Here is a 27726-nt window from a genome sequence, read left to right on the forward strand (position 1 = left end):
TCTCTCTCTCTCTCTCTGTCTGTCTCTCTCTCTGTCTCTCTGTCTCTCTGTCTCTCTCTGTCTGTCTGTCTGTCTCTCTCTCTCTCTCTCTCTGTCTCTCTCTCTCTCTCTCTCTCTCTCTCTCTCTCTCTCTCTCTCTCTCTCTCTCTTTCTCCTTCTCTTTTGCTCTCTCTAATCTTAGGTAGCAGGCTTTTTCTTGTGGACCAGCCTCAGGTTTAGTTACCATTCGGTGCTGGACTTTAAGCCCATTGTGTAGAGTAGAACTCACTTCTAGCAACATCACTGTAAAGGAGTCAGCCTGGCTCCCTTCAAAGCCTTTGACCTGGAAGGCCACTAGCACTGGAGGGAAGGGTAGAGATAGAGAGCTCCACCTTCATAGAACTGGCCCTCCTCCCCTCCCCACAGCTGCCATCCTCTTCCATCCTCATCCTCATAGACTTGGCCAAGTACTTTAAAAGTCTCAATGCACTTTACATCCAGTTTCTCATTCAAGTCTCATGACATTCTGGTCCCAGGAGACAAGGACAATGGAAGAAGACACAGTGGTCATGCCATAGTTTGGCAAAGAAAAAGCTCAGAATTGTGGGACTCTTCAGTGCTTAGCTAAATGTATGTGTAGTATTTTGCCTTGGCCCCCTCTGGAGAAATGCACCATTTAGTCATTAGTAACAGGCATTTACGTAGCACTTTAAGGTCAGCAAAACATTTTACATCCAGCATCTCCTTTGACCTTTACTATAACCTTTACTATTTCTCTATTGAATAGACAAGGACGTTGGGGTATAGAGAGGAAAAGGGCCTCTTGGCTCTCCTGTGAGATAGTAGAGACCCTTGGAACCAGGAGCAGGTCAAGTTAAGACAAGGGGATGTGGGGCCCAGAGACCATGTGGAGCTGCTACCAGGCCCTGGTGTGGCTCTGGAGATCGGAGGGGATCCGAGTCAGAGAGTTCCTGACCTTGGGAAAACCCCTTCCCCATTTGGGCCTCAGTGACCGTATCCCTCTTAACAATGTCTGGAGCCTAGAATACTGGAAGGGAGGGACTGTGAAGATCCTGGGATACCATGGGACCCAGGGAGGCCTCCGGCCCCATTTCCACCACAGGGCAAGCACTCCTGTTGCTGGAGTCCCCACAGAGCTTCGTCATACCATGTTTCTTTTCCTAACAGAGGGAAGCCCACGAGAGAGAGGTAGCTGAACAGTCCCGCTTGGAGCAGATGCGGAAAGAACAGGAAGAAGAGCGGGAGGTAGGTGCGCTGGGACTTGGTTGTGCTCCCTCTGGGGGCAGTGCCTCAGGGACCGGGAGGCTCAGAGCAAGGGCAGAGGGGAGCTCCCCTAGAGAGCACGGCCACCCTCTTCTTTGGAGCAGCTGGAAAACCAGGCCAGCCTTCAGCTCCAGCTCTCCTTTTCCGGTCTTGTTCCCCTTTGTCCCTGGGCTCACTGTCTTTTTCCTCACATATCGCCACTTGGAGTTATTTTGAGCACCCCCTAAATCCGGATCAAGATAGTTTTTATGTTGAAGGGGAGTCAGCCACCTTCAATGTAGACTTTTTTGTCTAATGAGACCACTTATCAACCAATTTGTCAAGCAGAATATATTTAGCTCCTATTGTATGCAGGTGCTGGGGATATAAGAAAGCAGCTTACCTTCTACTACAAGAATTCAACATGTCTGATAAGAAAATGCCAATTATTTACAAAATGATTCTTTGGGAACTCTGGGAACCCTAACGCTAGAGAAGTCAGGTGGGACCTCTTGAAGCACCTGAGCTGAGCCTGAAAGAGAGCCAGGGGTTCCAGGAAAGAAAGCCTTCCATGCCCAGGGGCAGCCTGGGCAGAGGCACACGTGTCCAGGGGTCACAAGGAGGACAACATGGGTGAATCATAGCTGGCCTGAGGGGGAGAATCTGGGACCAGGCTGTGAAGTGTCAAAGCAAGGGAGTGACGAGGCCTTCCCTATGTTTTGGGAATATCAGTTTGATAGGTATGGAGGAGAGACCATTTAAGAGCCTGATGCAAAAATCCAAGCAAGAGCTGGAGAAGACTTCTCACTGCTCCTACTACAACCACCCAAGCCTAGGTCCTCATCATCTCTGGAAGCTTAAGTGGCTCCCATCTTTTTGGCATTTAAGCTCCTCATAATCTGACTCCATCCCAACACAGATGTATTTTTGATTAAGGAAGTTTTGGTTTGAGGATGTCCAGGTCTCTTTAGCCCACACTGTTGCCCATGGCTGTTTCCAGAGCCCACCTATAGCGAATGAAGGCCCAAGGGCTAAGATGCACAAACAAGGGTACCACTGTACGCTGCTGCAGGGGACAGCTCTGCGTCTTCTGAGCTTCCTCCTGCAGGCTGGGTGTCCCGGCCACAGTCACCACCTCCTTGTTTTTTGTTTTTTTTGTTTTTATTTTTTTTAAAGCAATAGGGGTTAAGTAACTTGCTCAAGGTTACACGACCAGTTATTTCTGGGTGTGGTGCTGAGTATCTGAGCCTGGATTTGATCCAGGTCATCCCGACACTGGAGCCGGTGCTTTTACTCGCTGAGCCACCTGGCCGCCCCTAAGCAATTGGGGTTAAGTAACTTGCTCAAGGTTACACGGCCAGGTGTTTCTGGGTGGGTGCTAAGTGTCTGAGCCCAGGATTCGATCTCCAGGTCTTCTTAACACTGGAGCTGGTGCTCTTACTCGCTGTGCTACCTGGCCGCCCCTCACCACCTCCTTGTTACTCCTAGCATGATCACTCTGATTCCAGCCAGAGCACCAGGGGTCTCCTCATTCTCTTGCTACTGCCAGGCTGTCCCAATGTCACTGCCCTAATCACTGCCGGGGCTCCTGAGGGCCAGGACAGATCCCACCCTTGAACCAGCTAGCTACTAGAGATGCTCACCCTTTTCTGGTTGGAGGGTCCCACAGATAATAAGAAATAAATAATCCCTTTACTAAAATCCTGTTCCAGTACCCAATGCGAAAATGTACTTTAGGCAAATTAAAAGCAATTTTAAGGACAATAAAAGCCACTGGAAAAAAGTAATTTTCTTTTATTTTTTTCATTCACCAGTAGTTGAGGCCCCACATTTCTAGAACACTTTGAGGCTTTCAAAGTACTTTCATTGCAGTAACTAGCAGGATAAGTGTGCTTAGCCCCATTTTACAGATGAAGAAACCAAGATTCAGGGAAGTGGTGATTTACCCGTGGCTGTAGGTGGGTTCTGGAAGCAGCCATGGGCAACAGTGTGGGCTAAAAGGACACGGGCATCCGGGTTAGAGCAGGTCCTTCAAACTGGAAATAAAATATTTGCCCCGTCAAACAAAAGCGGTTCACTATGACTTAGGTGCCCTCAAACCTCCTGGAAGTGGCTGTTTTGCTGCAGCACGTGTTACAGAAGAATGCCTTGGAAATCACGTGCCTCTTGATCCATTCGTGGGCTCAGCATCCTCTTTCTGTCAAGCCCGTCGTTGGTTACTCTGACTGCAGTTTGTTCCCTTAGCCATCCTGCACACGTTTCTGGGGTGGATTGCAACTGCGACTCTCACTGTGCGCCAGACCCTGGGAGCTGACTCAGCTGAGCTGCCCAGATTCACTCTGCTAGAGTGTAAGGGGCTGGGGCTGGCAAACGGTGTGATACTTTGGAGAGAAATGTCAGAACAGAAAGGAGAGCATACAGGCAGGTGCTGGAGGGAGAGGGGCCCAAACAGTGACAGAGAGGGTCTGATGAAGAGGCCAGACCAGCTACACAGAGGGCACTGTTGGGCTGGACTCATGGCACAAGGCCCTGCCCAACCACTAGGGTGTGCCTTGCAGCATCTGCCTGCCCCTGCAAGGGCTACAGTTTCTTTCTGTGTTAATAAATGGAGATGGGGAGAATAGGTGATCTCTAAGGCCCCTCCCAGCCCTGACATTCCCTGTTCTAAGGCCCCTCCCAGCCCTGAAGTTCTCTGTTCTAAGGTTCCATTCATCTGTGACATGTGTTTGACAGGATCACATAAAGGAACTTCGGATGCTATGTAGTGTGATCCATACTGGAACATGCCTATGCAACCTAGTGGCTCCCTGTTACTTCTAGGATCAAATATAAAATGATCTTTTCAGCTTTTAAAGCCCTTCCCACCTTTCCAGGGCTTTTGCATGTTACTCTAAGAGTGCCTTCCACTCACTCTAAAGTCTGGCTGCACTGGCCTTTGTGCTGTTCCTCACACAAGACCGTCCATCCCCTGACTCCAGGCCTTTTCTCTGGCTGTCCCCCACACCGAGAATGTCCTCCCTCATTTTCACTTCCTGGCTTCTCTGGCTTCCTTCAAGACTCAGCTCAAATCCCATCTTCTGCAAGAGGCCTTTCAAAGTCTCATCCTCTGCCAACCAGCCTCTCACCTCCCCTTCCTTACCCTTTTTCCCCAAGGCCTTCCCTTTAAGGTTATCTTCAGTTTATTTTATGAGTGGCAATGTGTGTGTGTGTGTGTGTGTGCGGGCGCACGCCTTGTTTTATCATTTATCATATATGTATATATGTGTAAATTGGCACATTGTAGACACTTAATAAATGCTTGTTGTGCGACTGACAAATGGTCTTCTAACCTATCTCTTGAAAATCTCTAGTGACTAGAAATTCACTCCTTCCTGGAGTAACTCATTCCAATTTTGGATAGCTAGGACTTTTCCTGATTTCAGGACTAAATGTTTACCACTTCTGTGGCATGTGACCTTTTTTCAAACACTTAACTATAGCACCCATGTTCTCATCCCTATTCCAAAGTCTTTTCGTCTTTCAAATAAACCTCCATGACTTCTTCAACCAGTTCTCATACGGCAGGATCTCCATCCATGAATGTTCTCCAGTCTCTCAAGAACTTTCCTAAAATGGGCTCCTCAGAACTGAGCGTGGCACTCCAGCTGATGCTTCCTGTTAGGAGCATCCTTCCTTATAGGGATTGTTTCTTTCTTGCATATTGTGGCAGCAGAATGCAAGCTCATTAAAGTCAAAGATATTTGTATTCTTGTATCCTGAGCCTCTGGCATTCAGTTACAAGCATTTCTTGAGGACTTGCTAAATACCAGACACTGGTAAGTGGTTGCTGAGTTGAATGTGGTGATCTTCACCCAAATGCTCTTAACCATTTCTCTTCCCCTCCTGGTTCCTGGATTTCCTCACATTAGCATAGCTTTTTAATATACAGTTTTAGCAAAAAAGCTGGAAACAAAACAGATGACCATTAATTGCAGTAAGGCTAAATAAGTTAAGATACGAGAATGAAACAGAATCAAAAGGTTTTAAGAAATTATAAATATGAAGAATTCAGAGAAATATCAGAAGACAGATGAATGGATGCAGAGTGAAGCAAGCAGGATCAAAAAACAAGGTCCGGAACTACAACCATATATGTGTATATATGTATGTCTACAACCATAAATAAAGGAAACTGAAGGTTGTGTAATTATTATTCCTGTGAATCTTGGCCCTAGAGAAAAGTTGGAAAAATGCTCCTCACTCCTTCCTTTGCAGAAGTGGTAGACTGAGCATCTTGCCAGATGCAGTTTTGCTGAACTTCATTTTTCTTCCTTTTATAAAAATCCTCTGTTTCAAAAGGTGACTCTTTGGGTTGGGGAAGGAAGAGAGATATATTTGGAAATGGAAGTGATGGAAAAACAGAAGATATTAATAACTTTCTCAAATAATAGTTTAAATAAAAATAACACAAGTTGCAGTGTGCCTCTGTCCTGCATTTGACCTGTCCTGTGACTGTGTGCCCTCCCAGTCCTATTTGTTATGGTCTGAGCCCAAGTCTCTGTGGTATCTAGAAGGTCTAATGTGCCTCCATGATGTAGGAGCTTTTCTTTTACCTTCCTTGTCACCTGTAGTTAAGGCGTGTAGGCAGAGACATATGAAGTCATAAGTTTTATTGTCTCATCTTCACTTCCTATGCTGTCTGGCCTGATAATCACAGATAGGCTCTTTACTCCTTAGCTTAAAGCAGTTTGGGTTAGACATGCAAGTGTACCCAGTTACATTCTGATGAGCTCCCATCTTTGTTGTGTGTCTGCCATCCCTAGCCAGGATTCTCTCATTCTTACACTTTTAACTTTGGTCCAGAAAGCCATGTCCGTTTTTCACTCGGCGCCTTCCTGACCAACTGTTTGCTTTTCCAGATCCACCCCTCTCTCCGCCTTCAGTTAATAGCAGTGATGAAGACACCAACCTAAGATAGACAGTTTCTTTCCCAAGACTCCGTAAGGTTTTTCCCAGCTTTAATCCTACATGGTAAGATAGGGCTGGCACTCTGCAGTCTGAGATCTTCTCAGACAGTATAAACATTCTCTGCTTCCTGACTCCCAGTCCAGTACAGCACAGTACTTTCCTCAGCATTTCTTTTTGGGTGCACACCTGATATTTGTTCTGTTTATTTTCGTTCTACTTTTTTATATGATTATTGGTGGACATTTTTAAACAACTTAGATTTTTCTGCCTGTAGGAAGTGGATTTTCCATAGTTTTTTGTAAATGTTACTAACAACTTAAATGCTGACTGGGAAAGGGAAGGGGCTGAGTACTTGGTGACTATCCCCTCAATCAAAAATATCTAAGCCCTTCAGTCAAACAATTAAATTATCTCTCCCCTCCATGCAGGTAGCAACCGCTTTCATAATAGTGTCATAAAGGTGGGATTTATTTTAATTAGTTGTCTTGTAGGCTAATATTAAGAAATGAAAAATACATGGTTCCACAGCCCAGCCACAAGACCCAGCTCATGATCAGGATTGTTGACATTCTAGAAAGAGTGGAAATAAGCTGCTTCCTTTTTAACCCCCTTCATTGATGTGGTGGAGAGTGCCTTCAGTTCCAAGGAAACAGAGCCGGGTTCAAATCCTGATTCCATTATTTCCTAACTGTGACCATGGCCAAGCCATGCCAGCTCTGAGTCTTAGGGATGATCATCCTGTTATCACTGACTTCTGGGCTATTGTGAGGCACCAGTGTTTTTGTGAATGGCAACAGCTGCTGCTAGGATTCCCTGTTAATGCTGAAGTCATATCCCTCCCTTTGGCTTCTCTCAGGCCATCCGGCTGTCCTTGGAGCAATCTCTGCCTCCAGAGCCCAAAGAAGAGAGTGCAGAGCCCGTGAGCAAACTCCGGATCCGAACGCCCAGTGGGGAGTTTCTGGAGCGGCGCTTCCTGGCCAGCAGCCAGCTACGAGTTGTCTTCGACTTCGTGGCCTCCAAAGGCTTTCCCTGGGATGAGTTCAAGTTGCTGAGCACGTTTCCTCGGAGAGATGTAAGTCAAAAGAAATCATAAGTCACACTTGTGACATTCAGTGGGCCAGAGGGAAGGTGGGAAGCTCCTTTGATCTGACTCTCAGAGAGAGATGCAGGAAAGAAGGGACAGGTGGTACCTGAGAGAGCAAGATGTGTTGGGGCCAAGCTGTTGTGTATTAGAGGGAAATAGGAATCATTTTTTCTGGTCTCTTCCTGTGGGTCAGAGGAAGTGTGGGATCCAGGTGTGGCCCAGCCCTGCAGATCAAAGGGAAGCCAGGAGTCCCTTGTTTCTTCCACTAGGACATAAACTCCTTGAGGGCAGGGACTGCTCACTTGTATCCCCAGTGCTGAGCACAGTGCCTGGCACATAGCAACCACTTTTAAAATATCTTCCCCTTATTTGGGCCATAAGAACAGGTCAGAAAGAAGGGTAGAGTCAAGTTGTATGGATCATAGTGATTGGTTGAGTGTCATCGTACAAGCTGGATAGCTAGCATGGAGTAAACCAGGAAAATCTCAAGGCTCCTGGAATTCTGTAGTGAAAGTCACCTCTAACATCATCAGGTCCAGACACTGCTAGAAGCAGGAATCACTTATACACCATCCTTAACAAGTTGTTATCCCACCTCCATGACTGGGGACCAGGGCCAAGGGGAACCCCTCGCTCCCTCCTATGGAGCTAAACAGAGTAAATCTTCTCTTTCTATAGCCAAATGAGAAGAGGGTAAAGAGGGAGAAGTTGAGTTCTCGGAGATGACTCCTGAGATTCTGTCACCTGTAGTTCTTTGAAGGTCATGTCACTGCTAAGACTCATCTGAAGCCCTGTGCCTTCAAGCAGTCCTCATGTGACATGGTTTCCAGGCCTCCTGCTCACCCCCTGTTCACTGGACATCCTAGACTCTTCACATGCTCCACCTTGTCAGCAAAGCACCTTGGGGAAAGCTGTGCCTATTAGAAAGTGCCTCACCACCCCTCCAATAGCCCTCTGCTTGTCATTTCTGGAACATTAGTCCTTGCAGACCCCGATGGAGGTCTTTGAGCAGAGGCTGCATGGGCCCTTACCAGGGTCCTTGCAGCTCCTGAGGCATTGTGAATTCCCATGACGCAAGGCAAAGTGGGAGAGTCTTGTGCTTGGCCAGTGAAGGTGTATGTCCTCTTACTCTTTTGTCCTCTGTGCCTTCTTGAAAAGCCAAACTTGCTTAACTTGGCAGGGCTCCAAGGGAAGGCCTGCTTGTTTTCTGCACTGGGCCCCATTATCTGGGGAAGCAGAAAAATTCAAGGGTTTGGTGTTGAGGCATTTCCCGGGGTCCCTCCTCCTGACAAAAGCTGCCATTCTCAGAATTCTGTCATTATGAACTGGAAGGAGCCTCAAAAATCATCTTGTCCAACATGCTTAATGTGGACATAACCAGGTGGGTCTGATGGTGATTGGCAGTGAAAGTGCAGGAAAGAGGCCCTTCACAGGGATGTACCAGGATGTGACGAAGGCTGCTGTGCTCTGAGCAGTGTATACAAATGTGCTTGGGTTTTCTCCCCTGATGGAGGAAAGTGTGGGTAGTGGCCACTTCATCTTTGACTTTGTTTCCCCAGCACCTATCAGTGTCTGCCAGATAGGAGACCCTTAATCAATACTTGATGAGCCATTGAGTGATTGATTGGAATGCTCAGGACTTGGTAACTGCATAGACAAGAGATATGAGGAAAACAGATAAATCAAGAAACCTGACCATCTGACTCAGGAGTCCTGGGAAGCTGTTGATCATAGATCAGGAAGGGACCTGAGAAGCAACTGAGTCCAGCCTCTTGTGTGTGACACTCAGTAAGTCACTTCTCTGTTGGCATGGAAGGTTGTCTGAGCAGTGACAGGGCCACCAGCCTAGATCTCTGGTTAAGAGCCCTGCATTCCCTCTGTGGCCTGTATCTTCCACTTTCCCTTTCAATAAATTCATTGGGGGGGGGAAGGGGGGCAGGGATGCAGTTTAATTTAACAATTGCCAAGTGCCTCCTTAATGTGTGGAATTTGGTGCTAAGTCCTAAGGATGTGACGAAAGTAAGCGACCGCCTGCTATCAGTCTTGAAAAATGTCTGCCACATATAATCTCACACTCGGTGTTAGTTTTGACAGACTTGGGGAAGGTTGCTTACTGCAGGCCAGGCCCAGAGGATATTGTCCAGATTTGGGGAGGCAGCCTGGTGTGGAGAGAGCACTAGATTTGCAGTCAGAAGACTTGGGTTAGTATCGGAGCCCCTCTCTGCGCTACCTGTGTGACAGCAAAAAGGCCCTCATGTTCCTAGCCCCCAGCTACCTCCTCTGTCAGATGAAGCAGTTAGACCAGATCCCTTGGTGTCTTCTGGCACAAAACCCTGTGAGCAGGGAAGTGATTACCTGTGTACACCTGCGTTAGTAGCTTAATTCATCTTCTCTTTGAGTGATATCTAAACATTTATGTTATAAATCTGTCAGGTGTTTGTGTCTCTTCTACACAGGGCCAACTGATCAGGCCCTCAGGAGAATGAGAAGGCACTGAAGAGCTTTAGAATTGGGGACTTAGCAGGGCCATGAAATGAATATGAACCCGCCTAGAGAGAGCTTGGAACTAGGAAGCATTCTGTAAATAGGAGGAATTTTGTAGGAAAAACTTTAGGGAATATGAGTGATTATTCCCATTTTGTAGATAAGGAAACTGAAAAGGTCACGTGACTTGCCCTTGGTCTTATAGCCTGTGAGTTTCTAAGGCCAGGTCTCCTAACTCTAAAACCAGCAGTCTTTCCACTGTTCTTGTTATGCCAGATAAAAAATCTTCTTCCTAATTTATAAAACTACTGTGAATTCTGCAAAATTTTTAAAATTTGGGTTTGTTTGGCTTTTTATAACAGAGCATCTACATGCATTTGAAAAATAATGATAGATTATATATACATAATATATGTATTCGTATATATATGAAACATTAAGTCTATAGAAGGTTTATGTGATAATTTGTCATACCATCATTCAATGAGATAGTTGATGCTATTTTGTAGCTTTTAGAGGTTGGGGGTTTGGTATAGCCCTTGAAATGACTCTGAGGTCCCCAGGGTGAGAATTCCTGCTGCAGTCTATAACATGATGTTGTTTCCAACCTCTCAGAGCTTTGGCTTTGAGGAAACCAGGTGCCAGGAAAGCCAGAACTGATCTTCAGGTGACCTTAATTGCAGGCCCATGACTGGTGTAAATAAATATGAAGATGTTAGAGTTACAAAAACAGCTCATAGACCAACATCTTATAACGTGTATATATATATAAGGTCAAAATGGGCATATGATATAGACATAAAGGGTGATACCATAAGCAAATTAAGAAAACAAGAAATAGTTTACCTGTCAGATCTAGGGAGAAGGGCAGAATTTATAACCAAACAAGAGATAGAGAACATTATGAAAGGCAAAGTGGATAATTTTGATTAAATTCAAAAGGTTTTGCATAAACAAAGCCAGTACAATGAAGATTAGAAGGGAAGCAGAAAGCTGGGAAATAATTTTTACAGCAGTGTCTCTGATAAAGGCCTCATTTCTAAAATGTGTCAAGAACTGGGTCAAATTTATAAGAATGCAAGTCATTCCAACTGATAAATGGTCAAAGGATATGAATAGGCAGTTTTCAGTTGAAGGAGTTAAAAGTATCTATAGTCATTTGAAAAAATGCTCTAAATCAATATTGATTAGAGAGATGAAAATTAAAAAAACTATGAGGTACCATCTCACACCTATCAGATTGACTAATATGACAAAAAAGGGAAATGATAAATGTTGGAGAAGTTGTGGGAAAACGAACACTAATGTATTGTTGGTACAGTTGTGAACTGATCCAGCCATTCTGGAGAACAGTTTGGAACTATGCCCAAAGGGCTATAAAACTGTACATACCTTTTGATCCAGCAATACCTTTACTAGTTCTGTCTCCCAAAGAGATCATAAAAAAGGGAAAAGGACCCACATATGCAAAAATATTTATAGCAGCTCTTTTTATGATGGCAAAGAAATTGAGGGGATGCCCATCTATTGGGGAATCAAGTTGTGGTACATGAATGTAATGGAATACTGTTGTGCTATAAGAAATGATGAACAGGCAGATTTCAGAAAAACCTGGACAGACTTACATGAACTGATGCTGAGTGAAGTGAGCAGAACCAGGAGAACATTGTACACAATAACAGCAGCATTGTGCGATGACCAGCTTTGATAGACTTAGCTCTTCTCAGCAATGCAGTGATCTAAGACAATTCCAAAAGACTTATGTCAGAAAATGCTATCCACATCCAGAGAAAGAAATATGGAGTCTGAATGCAGATCGAAGCATATTATTTTCTCTTTCTTGTTTGTTTCTTTCTTTCTTGTGTTTTTTCCTTTTGTTCCGAATTCTTCTTTTACAACATGTTAATATGGAAATGTGTTTAATATGATTGTACATGTATAGCCTATGCAAGATTACATGCCTTCTTGGGGAAAGGGGAAGAGAGGGGAGGGGAAAAAAAATTTGGCACTCAAAATCTTAACAAAAGTGAATGTTAAAAATTATCTTTAGGAGCAGCTAGGAGACGCAGTGAATAGAGCATCAGCCCTGTAGTCAGGAGGACCTGAGTTTAAATCCAGCCTCAGACACTTAACACTTACTAGCCATGATACCATGGGCAAGTCACTTAACCCAATTACTCAGCCTTCCCCCCTCCAAAAAGCAAAAAAATAACCAAAAAAAAAAAAAAACCCTTGTATATTTAATGGGGGGAGAGGGGGAATAAAATACTATTAAGTAAAAAAAAACAAAAAACAGCTGCCTACGTACAGGATAGGAAGAACATGACTAGAAAATAGTTTGTGTGAAAAGGATCTGGGGTCTGAGTGAACCTTGAGCTCATTCTGAGTTCACAGTGTGACGTGTCTCCCCACTCATAAAACTTAGATGACCTTAATCTGTATTAAGAGAGGCCTAGGGTAATGATAACCCCATTGCCCTTTGCCTTTGTCAGACTATGTCTAAATTATCCAGTTAGGGCTATTACATTTTAGGAAGTCCATTGACAAATTGGGTGTATTCACTGAGGCCAACTAGGATAGGGGGGAGATTGGTGACCATTTCATAGAAGGATAAGTTGAAGAAGCTAGCTGTGTTTATCCTGGAGGACAGAAGCCTTAGGGGAACATGAATGATATCTGTCTTCAGGTATTTGAAAAAGTATTACACAGGAGAGAAATTGGCTTTATTCTCTTTGACCCACAGGACAGAGCTAGGTGAAAAGCTGCATAGAGGCATATTTAAATTTGACATAAGGAAAAACTTCTTTAAAATCCACACTATCCAAAAGGAGAATAGGCAGCTTTTACAGATAGTGAGGCCCCCCATTACTGGAGGTCTTCAAGGAGAAGCTGGATGACCACTTATCAGGAGTATTAAAAGGTTTCTTTTTCAGGTAATGGTTGGCCCAGATGACCTAAACATCCTGTCCACCTCTGAGATGCTATATGGTCAAGGGTACTTTAGAGCAGGGCTTTTTAAACTTTTTCCACTCGTGACACCCTTTTCTAGGCAACATTTGTTGCCTTGTGTGGCCTGAGGGCATGCACAGGGCAAAATGCACATGCTTTGTGTTCAGAACCAAGGCTGCAGTGAAGTTACCCAGTACACCATGTAGAAGGGCAGGCGCTGCCAGAAACACCTCGAATTCATTACACATTTGATTTTTAATTAATTTTGGTCGTTATGCATTCAGAAACCAGTGTTTACTGTTGCCAAGTTTTTACGACCCCATATGTTTGTGACCCACAGTTTAAGAAGCGCTGCCTAGAGCAGAGGTGTCAAATACTGAGCCTGTGGGCCAGTGTAGAGTGCAGCCACACAGATTTAAATGATTAAATGTAATTGGAAAATCCTTAACAAAATAAGAATACAATAGAATATGGATAATGTTCATTTGTGATTGTCTAAGTTGGCGTGCAGCCAGGAAGGATCTTTATGCACGATTAATAGACCCGTTTGTCTTGGAATGTGACACCACTGCTCTACAGCCTGACACAGACTTGTATCCATGGGGCAATACTATTCACAGTCACATCTCGGTGAACAGAGCAAGATGCCAGGTAAATGGTGGTCCATCCCTCCCTACAGAGCTGCTAGAGTTTCCACAGGGCTGTTTTGTAATCACCATCTGTGGCTGCGGGATTAGTATCTAATTTGGAAAAGTCATCTTAAGTTACAGCCAAACCAGCAGGCCATTGAAAAACATAGCTGAAAATACTGTCTTCTCAGTTAGGACTATGGCTGAGCCTCGCAATAGCTCCTCACCATATGCCTTTTTACTGAAACGTAGAAGCTCTCTCTCACAGAAGGACTGGTATCGGGTGTTCCGTGCAGAGTGCTCTTTGGGAGATAGCAGAACAAGGCGACATCATCCTTGCTCCGGTGACACTTATTGTAGTTGTTTGAGCATGACGTGTCTTCTTGGAGAAAGGAGGGGTCTCTCTTTCCTAAGGCTTCTTCTCTAAACCAGAAGCCTCAGCTTATGGTTTGAAGCCTCAGTTTGAAATGTTGGTGCCATCTTGGTGTCAGCCTTCCTTCCATGAACATCACCCCAGACAGTACCCCACCCCCAGTGCTGGATGGGAAAGCACTCATCCCATCCCTTCCCTCCTCTCAGATCTACGAGCATTTCTGGAGGATGTGCACCTGGGTCAGCAGCTCCCACTACTGCTGATACCTCCTCCTTTGCTGGGCCCACTCGACTTCATTCTCCAGGATGTCTGGCTCTAGATCAGTAATCATGTCATCATGCTTATCTGGGGTGTTTCACTCTATCTTGCATGGTTTTCTGTGTATTCTTGCCACCTCTTCTTAATCTCTTCTATCTCTGTTAGGTCCCTACCATTTTTGTCTGAAACTTTCCCTTGATTATTAACTTCCCTCCCCCCCCAGCCTGCCCTCCCTTCCATCATCCCCCCTCTCATCCCCTTCCCTCCCTATTCTCCTGGAGGGTGAGATCCCCTATTTAGTGTGTATTTCCCTCCCTCCTCAAGCCAGATTCAATAGGAATAAGGTTGACCCATTCCCTTTTGCCTTCCTATTCTTCCCCTCCATTGTAACCATTTTCCCTTGCCTCTTCTGTATGAGATAGTTTGCCCCAATCTGTCTCTCCCCATCTCCTCTCATTATATTCCTCTCACCTCTTAATTTCACCTTTTAAGTATCATCCCTTTCTGTTAAATTGGTCCTGTGACCTCTATCTATGTATACCTGTAAACATATATACACACATTCACATATGTATTCATATGCCCGCATACCCTCATATAAAGACATATATATATGTATATATATATATATATTTCTAATCCCTTCAACTACTGAGAAAAGTTTCGTAAGTTACAATTATCGTCTTTCCATGTAGGAATGTTAATAGTTCAACTTTGATAAGTTCCTTATGATTTCTTTTCCCTGTTTACCTTCTCATGCTTCTCTTGCTTCTTGTATCTGAATGTCAAATTTTCTATTCAACTCTGGTTTTTTCAGCAAGAATGCTTGAAAGTCCTCTATTCCACTGAATGACCATATTTTCCCCTGAAACATGATACTCAGTTTTGCTGGGTAGGTGACTCTTGGTTTTAATCCCAGCTCCCTTGACCTCCAGAATATCACATTACAAGCCCTTCGATCCCTCAGTATAGAAGCTGCCAGATCCTGGGTTATCCTGATTGTGTTTCTACAATATTCAAATTGTTTCTTCCTGGCTGCTTGTAATATTCTCTCCTTAATCTGGGAATTCCAGAACCTGGCTATAATATTCCTAGGAGTTTTCTTTTTGGGATCTTTTTCAGGAGGTAATCGGTGGATTCTTTCAACCTCTATTTTGCCCTCTCGTTCTAAAACATCAGGGCAGTTTTCTTTGAGAACTTCCTGAAGGATGCTTTCTAGGTTCTTACTTTGGTCATGGCTTTCAGGTAGTCCAATAATTTTTAAATTATCTCTCCTGGATCTATTTTCCAGGTCAGTGGTTTTTCCCATGAGATATTTCACATTGCCTTCTATTCTTTCATTTGTTTGGATCTGTTTAACAGCATCTTGATTTCTCATAAAGTCATTAGCTTCCATTTGCTCCAATCTAATTCTGAATCAATGATTCTCCTCAGTGAGCTTTTGAGATTCTTTTTCCATTTGGCAAATTCGACTTTTTAAGGAATTCTTCTCCTCATTGCCTTTTTGAGCCTCCTTTGCCATTTGAGTCAGTCTGTTTTTTAAGGTATTATTTTCTTCAGTCAGGCCGTTGACTCTCATTTCATAATTTTCTTGCATTGTTCTCATTTCTCTTCCCAATTTTTCCTCCACTTCTCTTATCTGCTTCTTAAGGTCCTCTATGGCCTATAACCAGCTTGTATTTTCCTTTGAAGCTTTTGGTGCAGGAGTTCTGACTTCACTGTCTTTCTCCTGTTCCATGCTTTGCTCCTTTTTGTCCCCAAAATAGGAGTGTAATGTTGGAATCTTCTGTCTGCTTTGTTTCCTTTGCCTGGTCATGTTGCCCCTCAGTCACTTGGGCTTTTTGCCACAGTAGGACTCTGCCACCAGACAGGGGAACTTTCGTCCCAAACGCTGGGGTTTTCTAAGCTGCCGGAGGTATTATGTGGGTGCCCTCTCTGAGGTCTCCACATGCTCTGGCAAGCTGGACACACACCCCAGGACCTCCACCCTAGACTGCAATCCAGATCCAAGCAGGTTAAAGCAAGAGCGATTACCCCTCAGACTGGTGCTTGGTCCCCCTACACTCTGCAGGCCAGGAGATGAAGCCGCCACGTGGCGCTGGCAGGCTGTGCTGGTGTCTCAGCGGTTTCTCGCCCCGGGGGTAAAAGCCACACACTCCCACTTACTGGCTCCCAAAGTCCAGACTGCACTGGCCTCTCACCTTGTCCTTCGCATCTATGTATTGATAAATCTGGAAACAGCCACAGCTGCTGCTGATCTGGAGTCCCTTGGGCTGGCGGCTGGTCAGGCCCGCCCTGGGGCTAAAGCCTCAGAGTGGTGCTGGGCTCGGCTCCCAGAGCACTGCGCTGGCCGATTCCTGCCGGCCTGCCGGGCTGTCCTCAGCGGGAGGTTAGCTTCTCTGTGTCATTTTGTGGGTTCTGCAGCTCCAAACTTTGTTTAGAGTCCCCTTTTTACATGGATTGGGGAGGGTGGAAGCCGGAGCTGTGGGAAGGTCATGCTTCTACTCCGCCATCTTGGCTCCACCCCCACTATTATTCCAAAATCTCATTTTCTAGAGAATTAAATTTAATGTTGAGGAGATTTTTATCTGCTTCTCTGTTCCAGGTGTGGTCTCTACTCTTGCAAATACTCAAAAGTACATTGAATATTTGTTTTATATTCCTGTTACTCCTAGTCAGGAATCTATAAATTCAAATCCCACTTGAGCCGTGTGACCCTGGACAGTCTGTCATCTGTCTAAGCCAGTTTCCTCATCTCTATGATAGGGACAGGAATATCTATCATACCTGCCTCATCGTGTTGCTGTGAGGCGCAAAGGAGATCATTTATGACAAGCACTGTTTAAACCATCAGGTGTTACAGGCAAATGGCATCTACAGCCCTGAGACTGCTAAGAAAGCAAATGCTAGGACATCAGTCCATAATGAGTATGTCTAGGGGCGACTAGGTGGCACAGTGAATAGAGCACCAGCCCTGGAGTCAGGAGGACCTGAGTTCAACTCCAGCCTCAGACACTTAACACTTAGCCGTGTGATCTTGGGCAAGTCACTTAACTCCAATTGCCCTGCCTTCCCCCCTCAAAAAAAAAAAAGAATACCTGCTATGCATAGAGGAAGACTTGGGTGACAGTTCAATAGGATGCACGCTGTGAGGGGTGTCAGGACATTCCAGAAGAGAGCCTCAGCAAAGAGGGAGATGGGACATAGAAAGTCAGTCAGTTTGGTTGGAATGTAAAACAAAGAAAGAGGATTCATATGAAATCAGTCAGGAACCAGATTGTGAAGGACTTGAAAATATCAAGCTAAGGATTCAAGGAAACAGACTAAGAACTGAAGATATCATGGTGAAAAATTAGGTAGTCTCTCTCCTTAAGAAAAATCGAATCTACTGTGGGAGAATGACGTGCTCAGAAGTCATTGTAACCTGGGTAGCGTGGAATCACATTCTGGGGCAGGCATCGCCAAGAAAGATGAAGACCGCGAGGGGAAGATTGTGAAGAAACCAGCGGTGACTTTCCGAGTACACACAGTAAGTGTTTTCTGTGGACCGCTCGGCGACTCCAGATATAGCACTCTGCCTTGAGTCAGCCCTGAGTTCAGATGTGGCCTTCTGTGGCTCCTGCCTGTGTGATCCTGGGCAAATCACTCAGTCAGCTTCTTCATCTGTACAACAGGGGCAGTGATAATAGCACCTCTATCCTAGGGTGGTTGTAAGGATCAAATGAGTGGTCTATCAGTGTTTATTCCTTCCTTTTCCTCTTCCCTTCCCCTTTGCTCTAAGTGGTCTGTTCTGTGTTCTAAAAGAGAAAGGAAAGAGGTTAGAGGAATGCCCGTGTACTTGCCAGGTTATAAGGGAGAATGATGTGGGCCCTTAAAAAGGGAAAGAAAAGCTGCTTTAAAAAAGAAAGAAGCAAAGGTATTCAGAGAAACCTCACCTGTGACCAAGTAATACATGGGAGGACCTCAGAGCTGATGACCATGAAGCTGTTCTCCAAGGAGAGAGAACTGCATGTTAGAGCTGCTTCTCATCTTCTGTGAGTCAGAGTGACGATGTGGGTCCTCAGATGACATCAGGAGAAAGAGCACAAGGTCATTATCTTAGAGTGGAATGTACCTCAAAAGGCATCTCATCCTCTCTCCTCATTCCATAGCCAGGGAAACCGAGGCCCAGAAAAGCTAAGTAATCTTCCCAAGGTCATGCAAGTAGGAAGAGAGATCCACTAAGGATCAGAGTTGTATAAACAAGTAGCCATCATACTTTACTTCTTGTCAAGAGTTACCCCGCCAATTGGCATTAACAGTTTCTGTTGTGCTGTGACATGTAACCAGGGCATGAATGCCTGATTGATGATACTGCCAGAACAAATCTAGAAAGTATTGCTAAGGATTATGAAGTGTTGTTGAGAAACTGAGGACCAAAAGAGCAAAGGTGGTGTTTTCATTACTCCTCCCCATTGAAGGTAAGAGATACACAAGAAAAAGGCAGATGGGAACAGCTCATTGAGAAAATGGCATCTGGAGTTTCAGATTTCTGTATATCACTTAAAATGTAGGAATAATTAATATTGGGCCAAGCATATTTAAAAAGGACTAATAAGGATGAATTTACAGTGATTGCCATCCTATGAACTAAAGACTCCTAGGGACCCATGGAATTATGGCAAGAAATGTGCCAATCCATATGCACACCAATGCTTATCATCTTGATTTTTATTTAGCCCTAACAGCATATGCAGCATGATCCAGGTAATAAATGAGCATGTTTTCTGAATAATGTGACACAGATTTAAAAAAATAATTGTAATTAAAACTATATAAGCTTATCTGAGTGAAGTAAAAAAAAAAAATCCTGTATTTACCTTGAATCTTGCAGATCTGATCAAAAAGACCTTCAGCTGAAAAGGGAGAGAGAAAATGAGCTTAAGTATGTCCTCCACAATAGAGAGCATAGAGAATAACTACAAAGCAAAGTCCAAAATAAGATCTGGTAATAAAGTTCATTGCCTCACATACACTAATGATGACAAGCAAGTAAAATGAACTAGAGCAGAAAACCTAATCTAAGGAAAGAAATTCATCCTTGCTCTTCTCGCTGAGACTGCATCTCATGGCTGCTGTATGGTTCTGCAAGCATGTGTTTTGTTGATATGGTAGCATTAAGAGAGAAATCAAAGCTAGACCCAGGGCAACAGACACAGAAGTGATATTACCCTCAGAGGATACAACAGATCATCTGCACAGAAAAAGGAAATGGATGAGAGTAGTTAAGGGAATAGATGTCAAGCCTGGCACAGACTCATGAGAGAGTGAAAGTGGATCCAGTTATCCAGGTGTATGTGGAACACTTGGCCAAAAGCAGACCAAGTTGTCGTTTCTTAATCCAATGTCATGACAATTTCATACTTTAAAAAGTAGAAGCAATAATGGTAGGTTCTTTTCTGGCTTTCCTTTGGAAAGAAACAACTTCTTGTCATTTTGGGTAGAAAAGAGAGAAGCAAAGCTGGGAACAGTCTGATGTGCACCCTGGACTTGGGAGAGCAACTTTCCAAGAGTTCAGTAAAAAGCAAAATCTCCTGAGTGGACCAGGTGGTTGAGCCAAGGAAGGGTGGGATGCTCTCAAGAATAAAATTCTGAAAACAATTCCATGAAAGAGGAAAACTGGGCATTGCCTTCAGAGAGTGCTGTGGATGTCCACACCACCAGATAGGACTCTGAGAAGACATGTACACAAGTGCGTGTAAAGAAGATGGAAACAGGAGAAGGTGACAGGGTGGAAGAAAAGCTACCTTGTCCCCCCTGAGTCTTCTCTAGGCAAAAGATTCTATTGCTTAAACCAATCCTCCTATGCCATGGACTGGCGGCCCTTGTCTGTGCACCTCCCAGCTCATCAGTGTCCATCCTGCGCAGTGGCACCACAAGTGAAAACAGTCCTTCAGATGGATTCTGAGCCTGGAACATGACAGTGGGACTTAAGCACTGCCATGCTGCCCTCTCATCAGAGTACTGATGTATTTTGAACTTGTAATCCCAGAAAACCCCATGATCTTTTTTAGACAAACCACTGTCTGTTCTCCCCCACCCCATCCTTCAGGAGTTGATTTTTTTAACCCAAGTGCAGGAATTTGGGATTTCATCTTATATTCAGCCCAGTGCTATAAATTTGCAAGATCTTTTTAGATCCTGACAATGTCATCTACTGGCTGATCTGTCATCTGAAAAGTTGATGAAAATTCCATCTATGTCTTTGTCCAAGTCACTTATAAAAATGTCAAACAGTTCAGGACCAAGCACAGACCTCTACATCACTTTACTGGAAATCTCCTTCCCAGTTGACATTGAACCATTAATGATAACTCTTTGAGTCTTGCCTTTCAGTCCATTAAGAATTATGAAGGTAGCTAAAAGACAAGTGGATAATGCACTAGACCTGAGAAAGACCTGAGTTTGAATCCAGACTCAGTCACTTACTAGATACCCTGGGCAAGTCCAGAATCTCCTACAAACTTTAATTCATTCTGTGTCTGTAATCCAGGGCACTTGGCCACCTGCTACGAACTTAGAATCACTGGCAAATTACTTACCATTCATGGTGCTTCTCATTGAAAAATATGCTTTGCTCACTTAAAATCTAAATGGTGTTTAATTCCCTTGTAAGCAGAAACAGCCACACATGTAATTGCACTGATTAATCTCTTCCAGCTACTCCTTGTACTTCCCAAAGCCAGGGATGGCCCTCCTGAGCCCATGTCCCCGTGCATTGGCACACTGTGGCCCATAGCCAGAGCACCAATTTGGATTGATTGAGGATCAACACAGAGAAAGAATATTTGAGCCCTGTCTGCTCTGCATACAACCAGTTCTGGTGTACTCTTTGTGATTTCTGCAGCCATCTTTGATCTGAAATTGTCACCTCAACTGGCATTTTGAGGGCTACCTTTTCTGGTGGCTTCATTAAGACTGCTTGTGTGATGGGCCTTTCTGAAGCACCAAGAATACTCAGGGGGGATGTGATATAGAAAATCATTCAGGCTGCCTGGAACAATGGGGAGCTCTCTTCCTCACTAGCAGTCTTCAGGCAGAGGCAAAGTGACCATGAGCTGCTTCCTACTCTGTTTCAGACTGGACCAGCTGCTCTCTGAGAGCCTCTTGGGACAGTCAGAGTTGCTGATGTCCTAGCAGAGTGATTTGTCTGTTATCACACAGCTACTAACTATGAGGCAATTGGTTTGGAAGACAAACTCCCTCAGGCACTTACTAGCCATGAGACAGGAACCCATCAGGATCCTCTCCCAATCTTTTTCCTCCTCCTTTTAAAAAATTTTTTTTCTTTAAAATGTATTTTTTAAAAATTCTTTTTAAATTTGGAGTCCCAATTTCTCTCTCTCCTTACCTCTCCCCCACGTACTGAGAAGGCAAGCAACATATCAATTATACATGTGAAATCATGCAAAAAATTTCCATATTAATCATTTAAAAAAAAAAGAAAATGAGAAAATTATACTTAAGTTTGCACTCAGAGTTCCATCAGTTCTCTTTCTCTGGAGGTGTATAGCATTTTTTTCATCATGAATCCTTTGGAATTGCCTTAAATCATTGTATTGATCAGAGTAACCAAGTCTTTTACAGTTGATCATCATTACAACATTGCTGTTACTGTACACAATAATCTCTCAGTTCTTTTCATTTCACTTTGTATCCATTCATATAATATTCTTAAGTCTAGGCTCTTTCTTTGATTATGGCTTTCCAGTAGAACAATAATTTTTCCACAACAGTGAAAACAGTTTATTACAGAAAAATTAATTGGCATAACAATATTCTTCTTCCCATTCTCTATACCATCTTATTTTATGTCTTTTATAACTAAATGATAGAATCATCCAGTAATTCTTAAATTATCTCTCCTCAATCTGTTTTCCAGGTCAGTTTCTCTAATGAGAGATTTCACATTTTCTTCTATTGTTTCATTCCTTTGACTTTCTTTGTTTTATTGTTTCTTGGTGTCTTATGGAGTCATTATCTTCCACTTGCCCATTTCCAATTTTTAAGGAATTATTTTCTTCAGTGAGATTTTGTACCTCTTTTTCCATCTGGCCAATTTTGCTTTTTAAGGAGTTCTTTTCTTCAGTGAATTTTTGTGCCTCTTTTACCATTTGGTAAAAGTACCTCTTTTTCCATCTGGCCAATTTTGCTTTTTAAGGTGATATTTTCTTCAGTATTTTTGTGCCTCTTTCACCAAGCTGTTAATTCTCTTTTCATGATTTTCTTGCATTACTCTCATTTATTTTCCCGGTTTTTCCTCTACTACTCATCTCCTTAACTCTTTCAGGAATTCTTATTGAGCATGGGTGCAATTACATTTTTCTCTGAGGCTTCATTTGTAGCTGTTTTCATAATGCCATCTTCTTCTGAGTTTGTGCCTTGGTCTTCCTTGTGACCATAGTAGCTTCTTATAGTCAAATTCTTTTTGTTATGTTTGCTCGTTTTTCCAGCCTATTTCTTGACTTAGAATTTTATGTTCAAAGTTGGACTTTGCCCACCTGGGGATGGGGAGGCACTGTCCCAGCTTCAGGCTTTATCGTGCTACTATTTTCAGAGCTAGTTTTAAAGGTCTGCAAGTTTTTGGTATTTCCAAGATGGTATGGCTGGGGAGAGGTGTGGTCACTGCTCTCTGGTCTTTAACCAGGAAGGGCTCCCCAGTCCCATGCATTTGCATGCACTGGGTTTCCTATCTGCTTTGGTATCATGCCCAGGGCCACTGTATTCTTGTGACTGACCACCAGTGCTTCACTCTACCCTGGAACTGTGACCCAGAACTGCTTATGAGCAATAGAGTTGCTATTCAGCACCAACTGTACCCAGTGCCTGAGAGCTCTGGAAGTGGCTGCTGCTGCTGCCACCACATGTGTGGACTCCAGACAGGCCTCTACCCCAGGGTCACAGACTTCTCCTGCTGACCTTTTGTTGACTCTGCCACTTCACAGTTTGACTTGAGGCATTATTTTAAAGCTTTTTGGAGGAAAATTATGGGTTGCCTCTAATCTAGCATCTAGACTCTGCCCCCAACATATCCAAGGTATGTTTTCTCCTCATCCTTAAAATGTAGGTCCATAATCCCTGTGAAATCCTTAGGATCAAAAACAAATGAGATAGTGTATGTAAACCAGTTTGTGCATCTTAAAACACTAGCTAAGCTTCAGTAGTGTTATCATCATATATTGGAATAAGGATTTACAAACAAGTCCAAATTAGTGGCGATGCCAGGGCTTAGCCTCAGAAGTCCTGTCCTCTAGTTCAGGGCCCCAGGGATTCATCTCACCGTGCTGGATGAGGTAGGTCACCCGGATTGGAATCAGATCAGGAGGAAGGGACCATTCCCCATCCCTGCTGAGTAAAGGAATAGCTGTCTTCATGCCCCACCCCTTCCTCTGAGCCAGCCCGGTGGTCCCTCGACCAAGGCAGCTTCCACCTCCTTCTCTCTCTTTTCTAACCATTGTAGAGGGTAAAAAGGGTTGGGGGATGGGCTGGGAGGGTTCTCCCTACAGGTCTTCCCTGTAGATTCTTCCTGTACTCTGTAGAGGGGCCTGTGGAAACAAGCCCCAGTCAAGAAAACACCTGCTGTACCAGGCCCTGGAGATAAATTCGAAAGTTCCTGTCCTCATACCTTCTATTAGGGGAGACACCCCATACATGGATAGGTAAGTACAACTATAGAGATAAGATTAGGAACTAGGCCGTGCTTTCACCAGTGTAAGGAGGCTCCTTCTCTGCAGCAGTGTTTGGAAGTTAAGTCCCATGTCCAGAGTCACATAGCCAGTCTCCATCAGAGGCAGGCCACAATAACAAAACAGATGCCAAGTGCCTTGAGGGAAGGACCCTGGTAACTGGGGCTTGGCAGAGAGAGGCCCCAGAAAGGATCAGGGATCCCCTTCATGAAGAGTTAGGAAGTCCTCATCTCCGGAAAGACCTTTGTTAGAGGCCCTCCTCAGATGTGGGGTAGAGGAGACAGCTGGCTAGTCTGCAGTGTTGGCTCTGCAGCTGTGACCTGGAGTAAGTTATTCTGCTTTAGCCTTCGCTGCATCCTCTGGAAGGAGACGGCTGTTCCCATGACCTTCAAAGCCCTTCCCAGCCTGGCCATTGCACATTCCGAGAGCCCTGGGACGATGTGGCCTGGAAGCAGATGAGGATCCTCTGAGCACTCGAGCTCCAAGCCTTCCGCTGGCTTTATTTGTGAGCTCTGGGCTGAGACTGCGAATCACAGGCAGTTTATCTAGAGCCTGTAGCTCTTTATTTACTGTAGCTGGAGGCCTTGGTGAGCTGAGGCTTTGACAGGATTTCACACTGATTCATCAGAGCCCTGGCTCAGGATCAGGTGGCAGCCAAGCCACATAAGGTTATTCAAAACGCATTAACAATGTTGCTTAATAATTCAGAACCAGTTTGTTCTGTTTAGAGTATTAAGAATTTTTAAATCCTTTTAATTAGCCAATTCTAACAGCAATTTAAATGAACAGGGAAAAATCTGTTCCTTCCTGAAAGGGCGATGGTTGTAGCTTCATGTAATCCAGGCTGTACAGTGTAGCCCAGGCCCAGCAGTGTGCACAGGTGGGCCACTGGCCCTTTTGGACCCTAGAGGAGGACAATTCCAGTCTTTAGGTGCTTAATACTTTGTTGGAACCCCTACAGAGAACTGAGGAAGCCAAGATGAGTGATGAGAGATGGGCATTTAGAATACTTCAGGACTTTGAGGACCTGGGATTTCTTCAATTCAGACGCTGCCCCCACTGACAGAAGTCATAGTCTCTTGTGCAGAGAAAGTGATCTTTCTCTGGAAGGAGTCTACCCTTTCCACCCAGAGATAAAATAGGAATCCCTTCCCTCTAAAACATTCTCTCTCCTTGAAGACCTCTAGTGACGGGCAGAATTTACTGCCTGCAGCCTCCTGACCTCACACTGCACCTGACGCCACTCCACACCTTTTCCTCATTGCTCCTAGTTCTGGCTTTGTGAGTCACCTAGAACAAAGTGAATCCTTCCTACATGTGGCATCTGTACAAACACTTGACCCCAGACCCCTTGAGTCTTACCTTCTCCAGGCTAAATATCCCCCCGCTCCTCCAACACTTCCTCATATGGCACGAATTAGAGGCACTTTTCTGCCTGGGCTGCCCCGTCTGGATGTTCTGCAGCCTGAACTGTGATGCCCAGAAGCGAGCACCTTGGTCCAGATTTGTTCTTACTGCAGGACTATCCTCTGCCTTTTTTCTGGACATTATGTTCCCTATTATTTACCCTATCACTATCTCAGTAGTCAAACTCTGATTAATAGGAAATCCTTCTTTATATTGAATCTAAATTGGCTGGTCACTCTTCTCTCCCCAACTGCTCTTCCCTGCTGCTAGTTCTACCCTTTAGGGCCAAGCAGAATAAGTCTAATGCCTCTTTTGTAGAATGACCCCCTGAATCTTTGAATTTCTCAAAATAGTTCTCACAATGAAGTGCCCATGGTTCCTGGAATGGCCTTTAGGATGCTTGCTTCTGTGCTTGAGAGCTCTCTCCACACACAGAATCAGAATCATCTGGCCCTCACAAGAAGCCTCTCCACCCATTCCTCAGTTGCCGTCACTGGCTCTGCACCCAATCCCCATCCCCTTACCTGCTATCTCTTACATCTCTCCACACCCTTTCATGTATTCTTATGGCACCAGCCCACATCTCTTCTTGGTGCTTCAGACCCTCGTTAACTTGTCTCAAACCAAGCTCTTTGTGTTCCCTGCCCCTCCATGTGCCTTCACTCCTGTCTGCCCTGTCTGCTCACACTCATAACCTTAGGATTGTCTCTGATCTTTCCTCTCCCTCACCTTTCAGGTTCTGTCAGTTGCCAAAACTTGTGGATTCTCCCTACAAAATCTCTGCAAAATCCTCCCTATTTTTATATAACCACCATTCCAATGTTCTGTGAGCCTCTTTTCAGGTCTTCCTACTTCCAGACCATCCTTCATGCCTTTGTCCAACTGGCCTTCCTTGTACAGGGCTCTGGATGTCAGGCTTCAGCTCCAGCCTCGTCGGGAGTGCCTCATCATGTACCAAATCAAGTTAGAATTCCTTTGTCTGCTAGTCAAAGCCCTCCTCTGTCTAGAGCCCTCTCCCACTATGGCTTTTCATATTGAATTCAGTTACTCACCGTTTCCTATACATCCTCCCTGCTTTCCCACTTTGCCATTTGTCCAGGCAGTTTCCTGTGCGTAAACTGCACTCTTCGTCCCTCCCCATCATTTGAATTTCTACCCATCCTCTGAAACTTAACTCATGTGCTACCTGGGTGACGAGGGTGTCTGTCTGTAGTTGGCCCTTCTCCCCGCAGACTAAACATACCACTTTGCTTTCGTCTCCCTGACCCATTTGTTACTTTGTTTTTATTTCCTTATTTACTGCGTGTGCAGTGCACGCGTGTGTACGCAGCTGTAGTATTTCCAGTTAGACAGTCAGCTCCATGAGGGCAAGCATTACCGTATTTAAACTTCAAATCTCTTCTAATCCTGAGCAGTAGATCTCTATACACATTAGGTATTTACTGTCCACTGACCTGCATAGAATTGAAAGGACCTGACCTTTGAGTCTGCTCATGTCTCCATTATCATAGATGAGGACTTCTCCACATTAGTAATGAAGGTAGGTCTGAAACCATGTTTCCTTGTGGAGCCATTCTGTCCTGCCTTGGGCAGAATTGGGGCTTGGTAACTGTTAGTTAGCTGATGATGTCAGTGATAAGAAAAACCAGTTTTTTTTTTTATGGAGGAGGATTTACTGAAGCCAGGTAAGGATTTACTGAACCCCATAATTAGATGTGCATTTCCAGCCTACTTTGCATTCTGCTCATAAAATCATGGATTGTCAGAGTTGGAAAGGCCCTTCGAGATCATCTCCACCAGCATCATTCTACACATGAAGAACCTGCTGCTGAGAGCTGAGGGGCCTTGTGCAAAGTCACCTCCTGAGTTGGTGGCAGAGCTGCCCCTTGAACCCAAGTCCCTTGGCTTCCAATCCAGAGATCTTGCCTCTTCCCATTTTAGTGGAATCCAGGTTTTCTCCTCTCAACACTCCTCCTGTGAGTCCCCCCAAAAGTTGGGGAAACCCTGGTCTCTGCTTGGGCCTCATCCAGGCTCCTACTGGCCCAGCCTTCAAAGCAAACACCTGCTCCATTCACAGTTCTTGCCTTCCAGTTTCATAAGCTCTTTCAGAGATAAAATGTAATATCAACATAGCTCTGAGAGAGCCTTGGTAACATTCAAGATATTCAAAGTGCTGCATCTGGTAACTGGAAGATTTAATGATCTCCTGCTGTTGGGGTAATTGGATAAGTAAATACATCAGAATAAATCATGATGGCGGCAAGCCTTTTGTGGACAGCTGAGGACTGAACTCTTTTAACTCACGTTCAAAGCCAAAGCTCTGGGATGCTGTCTCTGTGGAGAGGTGTGTGTGTGTGTGTGTGTGTGTGTGTGTGTGTGTGTGTGTGTGTGTAAGAGAGTGCTCACTCTACCTTTCATAGCCTGCCTGTGCATCCAAATGTGTTAGAAGTTCTCCCCAGCCCACGCTCCAGCCAACATGCAGAGAACCAGGAGAGGCTCTCCATGGAGTCATGGAATGTGGGTTCAAGGTATCTGACTCTGCCACTTGCAGCTCTGGGACCTTGGTCAGGTCACATACGTGGGGCTGGCATATGGTCCAAACTTCCCTCTACAAGGATCCCCTCTGTG

The 27726-nt window shown here is 44.5% G+C and overlaps 1 protein-coding gene across 2 annotated transcripts in view; it reads left to right on the forward strand.

The window, feature by feature from the left end:
- LOC138164996 (FAS-associated factor 1) overlaps positions 1-27726 on the forward strand; it is a 419323-nt gene that overhangs the window by 364196 nt on the left and 27401 nt on the right. For both annotated transcript variants that reach the window (XM_069093034.1, XM_069093033.1), the window contains exons 17-18: positions 1168-1245; positions 7046-7261. In XM_069093034.1, the coding sequence (XP_068949135.1) occupies positions 1168-1245; positions 7046-7261 (294 nt within the window). The remainder of the gene's footprint in view (positions 1-1167; positions 1246-7045; positions 7262-27726) is intronic.

This window comes from Petaurus breviceps, unplaced genomic scaffold, assembly GCF_028583685.1.
Source record: "Petaurus breviceps papuanus isolate PSGF00001 unplaced genomic scaffold, PetGlider_PUasm1.0 207, whole genome shotgun sequence".
Lineage (NCBI taxonomy): Eukaryota > Metazoa > Chordata > Mammalia > Diprotodontia > Petauridae > Petaurus > Petaurus breviceps.